This window comes from Triticum dicoccoides, chromosome 1B (assembly GCF_002162155.2).
Source record: "Triticum dicoccoides isolate Atlit2015 ecotype Zavitan chromosome 1B, WEW_v2.0, whole genome shotgun sequence".
In the NCBI taxonomy this organism is placed as follows: Eukaryota; Viridiplantae; Streptophyta; class Magnoliopsida; order Poales; family Poaceae; genus Triticum; species Triticum dicoccoides.
Window position 1 is genome coordinate 647496299 of NC_041381.1, and position 5545 is coordinate 647501843.

The 5545-nt window shown below is 44.0% G+C and overlaps 1 protein-coding gene across 2 annotated transcripts; it reads right to left on the bottom strand.

Moving 5' to 3' along the window:
• Positions 1 to 261: 261 nt before the first annotated feature.
• Positions 262 to 5266, bottom strand: LOC119349351 (AFG1-like ATPase). Of its 2 annotated transcripts, XM_037617363.1 has the most exons (16): positions 4981 to 5266; positions 4761 to 4878; positions 3771 to 4062; positions 3606 to 3685; positions 3413 to 3513; positions 3193 to 3318; positions 2460 to 2529; positions 2297 to 2383; positions 2154 to 2219; positions 1949 to 2041; positions 1805 to 1861; positions 1597 to 1725; positions 1424 to 1514; positions 1246 to 1334; positions 720 to 910; positions 262 to 617 (listed from the first exon to the last, which is right to left on the bottom strand). In XM_037617363.1, the coding sequence occupies exons 3-16, from the start codon at positions 4006 to 4008 to the stop codon at positions 515 to 517; spliced, it is 1521 nt and encodes a 506-aa protein (XP_037473260.1). In that variant the 5' UTR covers positions 4009 to 4062; positions 4761 to 4878; positions 4981 to 5266; the 3' UTR covers positions 262 to 514. The 2 variants fall into 2 exon arrangements, with proteins under 2 accessions (XP_037473260.1, XP_037473261.1); XM_037617364.1 differs by lacking the exon at positions 4761 to 4878.
• Between the last annotated feature and the right edge of the window lie 279 nt (positions 5267 to 5545).

The following is a 5545-nucleotide window of genomic DNA, read 5'->3' on the forward strand; positions in this document are numbered from 1 at the left end:
CAAGTTTGCAATGGATATTTTCATCATGTAATAGCATCTGTTGATTTACACAGCCCAAAAGATGTTGCTCCATTGTTAATTTCTTTGTAACTCTCTGCCTCATAATCATTTCCAATGAATCTCAAGGAGTGGTGGAGCTGACATAGTGCAGTATTTGTTAGCTTGTTGATTCTACAAGAGTCTGCCTACGAGTTTCATGATTCATCTGAACTCAGGTTCAAATTTGTTGGGATCTCTGAATTCTTGGGATCACATCGTTCGTTATCTGAAGATTTCCAGTTTCATATAAAGGATAGGATAGAATTCCAGTAAGACATGACACATATTCTCTACAAGTGTGACATTTTTGCAGAGCTACATGCAAAAGTGCTTACATATCATGACACACTGAAATTACATGCATCACTGACAGGAAAATCAACATTTCTCCCATTCCTCCATATAAACCAGGCGGGATAATAGATACTTATATAACAAAACTATAATGCGGTCTTTGCAAATGAAGCCCTGCCACTTATGCTAGTACGACATCGCCGCCATTATCTAAAGCGTGCAGGGGTTGTTGCCATTTTGCTTCAAAGTCCTCCAAGTATTCTCTGCTGTTGAGCTCTGTCAACCTGTAACAACACAAGCAGATGAAGGGGGCAAAACAGGTTTAAGACGAAACTGAAGTTAAGAATAAGAGCTGACATAACCTCCTGAAGCACGACCCTCATTACCTGCTAATCGTACGATCTTTGGCAAATCCTAGCTCGTTGTCCACACAGAGATCGGGATCGTCACTTTTTCGCGAGCGTGAAGATCTAGGTGAACTTTTTTGTGCTTCAGCGACCGTCACAACTTTCTCAAACAGCTCTATCGGCTCGGCCTCGGCTGTGCATAATAGCCTCCCCTTGTTCTCGTACATAACCTGGAAAGCATTAGCGCCGTCAGAGACAAGATTCTTTGTGTCCCGGTAATACAGTATTTATGCCTATCAGCAGAAAATTTCGGATCAAGTGCAAACTGATTCTACTGTCTGCCGTCTCATATAATCAGAACAATACTAGCTTCACCAGAAGCCTCTTTCAAAATGCTAACATGAGAAAGTATACTGCCACTAACGAACGTGTATATCTGCCAAGCCTGTATGTTTCAGGTCTTCAAGGTGTCTAGTTCCAAATTAGAACTGAAGGATGTCTAAACACAAGGCTAAGGCAAGATCACAACATAGAAGATGACAGACTAAGGAAAGATGAAACATACATCAACCAATGTGACAAACCGATACGCAGCTGTTCTGTTATGATATCCAAACTTAGGGACACCTTCAACTGCAAGGGTGTGAAACTTCTCTGCACAGTAACATTTTGGTGTCCGTCAGATCACATCAACAGTAGCATTTTGTAATCCCTAACTGTAGAAACTGAACAACTATACTTACTAAATAACCCGAAATAGTCTGCTGCGCCTATAGGTCTGTCACAAAGATCTTCAAACTGGAAATATGCACATCCATTTGCTCCCAGTGGGACCTGCATAGCCAAGGTTCAAGTAATTGCAGAGTGATTACATGAAACAAAAAGTAGCCAACTCTGAATATCTAACTTCCAAGACCTCCAAATGTCGTCCCATAACGACTTCGACTGTTTGAGGAGTAGGTTCCTCATCTCCTATCAAAGATTGGAATTTCTGTTTAAGAACTGTACTGCATTCATTTCCAATAAAATAGAAACCTTCTCCAGCCTGCTCATAAGATTGAAGATGTCATGGAAGGGAAAACTGGAAAAGACAAATACATAACTTGCAACAGTAGGCAACATACCGAACCCAGTTGACGGTAGTCTACTGCAGAGCCAATGGGGTGTGCAATGCACCTTTCCTGCAACAATCCACAAAAATTAACATTAGCACACTAGCAGATTGAACTTCAGGCAGCAGAGAAACTGACAAATATGACAACACGTACTTTCAAGGTGTCAATGAAAGGTAAGAAAAGGTTTCGCTGCAAGCCACCTTCGTATAGCTGATCTGGAGCACGATTAGAAGTCGAAACTAGAATCTGAACACAAATAACCATGCAAAAGAATGAATGCAAAATACTGAGTTATTCTTATGCGAGTAACAAGGTTGTTTCAGTGCCATAAGAAAATGGAAATGCAGTGGTCACATACAACGCCTTTGCTGAACAGATGTCTGAACAGACGGTTCAGTATCATAGCATCAGCAACATCAGTTACCTGTAAAGTATGTGTCGAGTATGTTAGCAAACGAGCATTGAAAGCTAATACAACTATCACAGTAAGGATACACATACCATAAACTCATCAAGACATAATATTATGGCTTCATCTGAAATCTCAGCTGCTACCATATCAAGGGGGTCTGAAACACCTTTATGCATCTGCATGAAGATGACTGTTTATGAAGAGATCTAGACTGAAGAAGATTGATGCATATGTCATAACCACGAAAAATACCTGCAGACGACTATGGACATTCAACATGAAATCGTGAAAGTGAATTCGCTTTTTCCTCCAATTAGCTGGCCTGACAAGAAGTAGTACCGTCAGGATAGCAATGGATTATTGAAGAAATGCATAAAAGGGAAAATATGTGCAAGTACCAAATCGTTGTCTAGTTAATACCACATAGCAGAAGAACCAAAGGAAGATAGGCTACAGTTTATTTTCCAGGCATCTTCATCAGAACTTAGACACCATTGGTTATGTTGATTAATAAAATTACAATGATCACCATTGGTTCCTAACAGTTGGAAGTTTGAACTTAGACAGTAAATGGAGCCAACAGCTTGTCAACTGCTTCTAGGCATGTCTCAAAATTACTATGACTGTCTATGAAGAGATCAAGACTTCAGTATGTACGACTAAATTCATGAAAGAAAAGAAAATTACTGTTACTACTTGTGTGTATTGGATTCACAAGTCATTTGTCTTAAAAAATGTGAAGAGCGTTGAAAAATGAATAGAATAACTTTGGCCTGTATAGTTGCATACGAATGTGAACTGTTATATGAACAGATTCAGGTAAATCAATCTAATAGAAGAGCACTAAATGTACTTCTGAACTTATACACCGCCATGAATATATCTGGTATATGTTCAGCACCAATGTGCACTTTCAAGTTCGTGATTTGGTTATCTTAAAGCAGCACAAAGTAAGTCCAAAAAATGTTATAATCGATTTGCTTACAGTTGCTCATAGAATAGGTCCATAAGCATCGTCTTCCCTGTACCGACCCCTCCATATAGATACAATCCCTTTACTGGTGAATCGGTAGAAGGCTGAGCAATAAGGCGAGACCATAGCCATCTTCTCCTATTAAACAGAAAGCACTAGGGTTAGGAACTTAGGATAACTCAATCAGCCCCTTGCTTACTATGTTAAGTAGCTGCTTTTGAACGGCGCTTACCTTCCAGATTTCTCAGATGACTGATATCTATCCAGCTGGCAGGCTTCTTCATTCTCTACAAGATCCTCATAAAGCCTTTGTAATTGCTGAATCGTGTCAACCTGCGTCAATTGGTAAAAGTTCAGAAAAACAGTCAGTAAAACACTCAAGGAAATCATGCAGGAAAAATATTGATCAGGTCCAATTCAATAACCTGAAAGCTATCACCATCTACAAGATCTCCTGATGCAATTCTCTTCTCATATTCCACCATTGGACCACCTCGTGGAACATCTGAGGAAGTAATCAAGCTGATTCAAATGCCTCCAGCAGAAAATATAAAAGGTTCCATGCATTAAAAATGTAACAAAGTTAAAACCTTTAATCGAATCAGCCGTGGCAGTGGAGAACATGTTCCTCAGTGACTCCACAGCTGGACTCACAAATCTACCATACTCATCATTATGGCGCACTGTGCACAGTGAACGGGATGCGGAACTACGCAAGATGAGCGCGTTCTGCTGCCTGGTCAGCCTGTTTATCGGTGCGCGCCCCTCCGCATGGTGCCGCGCCAAACGGCGAAGCTGGCGTAGCGAGCGAGCTACTGCTGCTCTCATCTTTCTCGATGTACTTTCTAGGCCAACTCAATCAACAGTTGGAAGTTATGGAACCTGTAATAATCATAGCAGAACAAGAATCCGTTAGAAAACAATAGGGAGCTTCTCCTAATCAGTGCTGGGCCATGTGTTGGAAGATGCAAACTCCATGTGGAATTTGAATATACATACAGGGAAAATCTCAAAAGTAAACTGATAGGTTGTGATCATGTGCTTTGGAATCGGCTAGCATGAAAGGCTACTGCGAAAATGACATGGAAAGGGTGGCCAGTAGTGAAGTGGAATAATGCAACAGCTACAAGCCGCTTTCCAAGTCCATCCGACGGATAAAAAAGAAGCCGTGAGCTCTCAAAGTGTCGTGTCAATGGCCTATTGATTCCAAGGAATAAAAAAGAGGCTTTAGGCGGTGCTAATCAGCTGCGTTTGGGTCCAGGGGGATATACTCGGATCAATTAAACTGACCTGAAACACGGAACTCGCATCAATGAACTAGAGTACTAGGAAATTAATACGGCAAGATGAAATAGTATTGATTTTCTTGCCACGGATAATCATCATCAGGGGATTAAAGGCGAGATATTGTCAAAAAAATCCTGGAGCAGGGAGCTGAAGGGTAGAAGAAGCTCCATGACGGTGGGAGCGGTTACGAACCCAGAAAATCTGGAGCCCCAACATTTGGGGAGCAAGGGACAAGACGAGAGCCCCCGCGGCGGCGGAAGAGAAGAAAAGGGGGATTTGTCGCACCCACATACCCAATGTTTTCGCCGCGGAGAAGCGGGCGTCCGTCACCGGAGCAGGAGCTCCGTCGCACGGGGCGTGGACGGCTGGCTGGTTGCTTCCCCCGGCGGCGGCGGCCCTTGGGGACGAGGCCTTGGCAATCCAATCGTAGGAGAAGAGGAAGGTGAGAACAAGGGAACTAGAGGCGCAAGAACCGGGAGCGGACGGGAGAGGAGGAGGAGGAGGAGGCAATACCGAATCGAAGTCGGGCGGAATCAGGCCGGAGCGGTGCCGGCGTCGGAGTAGATGGACAGCGACGTGGCCTGGCCTGGCCGCCGCGTCGGGTCGCCGCGCGGAGAAGGGGATTATTCCTGGCTGGCTGGCTGGCTCTCCTGGGGATGAGGGGGCAGGGGTGGGGCGGCTCCGAGGCTCCAAGTCTCCGGCGACGAGGAGAAAAGAAACAGGCAGGCAAAGGGGATCGGGAACGAGATGAGAAACGTGAGCTGGAATTGAGTTGGTGCCGCGTGTTGTGTTCTGTTGCTTGGGACAATGAACGAATGAATCCATAAAATAGTCCCAACCGTGTTGGACTCGTCCTCGTCACCCCCTCGTGGCCGGACTCGGTGTGCCGGCGCCACACTACTCGCCTTCTTCTGTCGCATGCGTCACGGACGACGGGCGGCGTGCGAGATTAACTTATCTTGGATTGGATTTTCGCTCTCTAGATGATAAATAAACTTTGGTCAGGGCATCTCTAAGGTTGACCCGTAAATTTGCTGCGGCATTTGACCGCGGACATGAGACCAGTCAAATCAATATT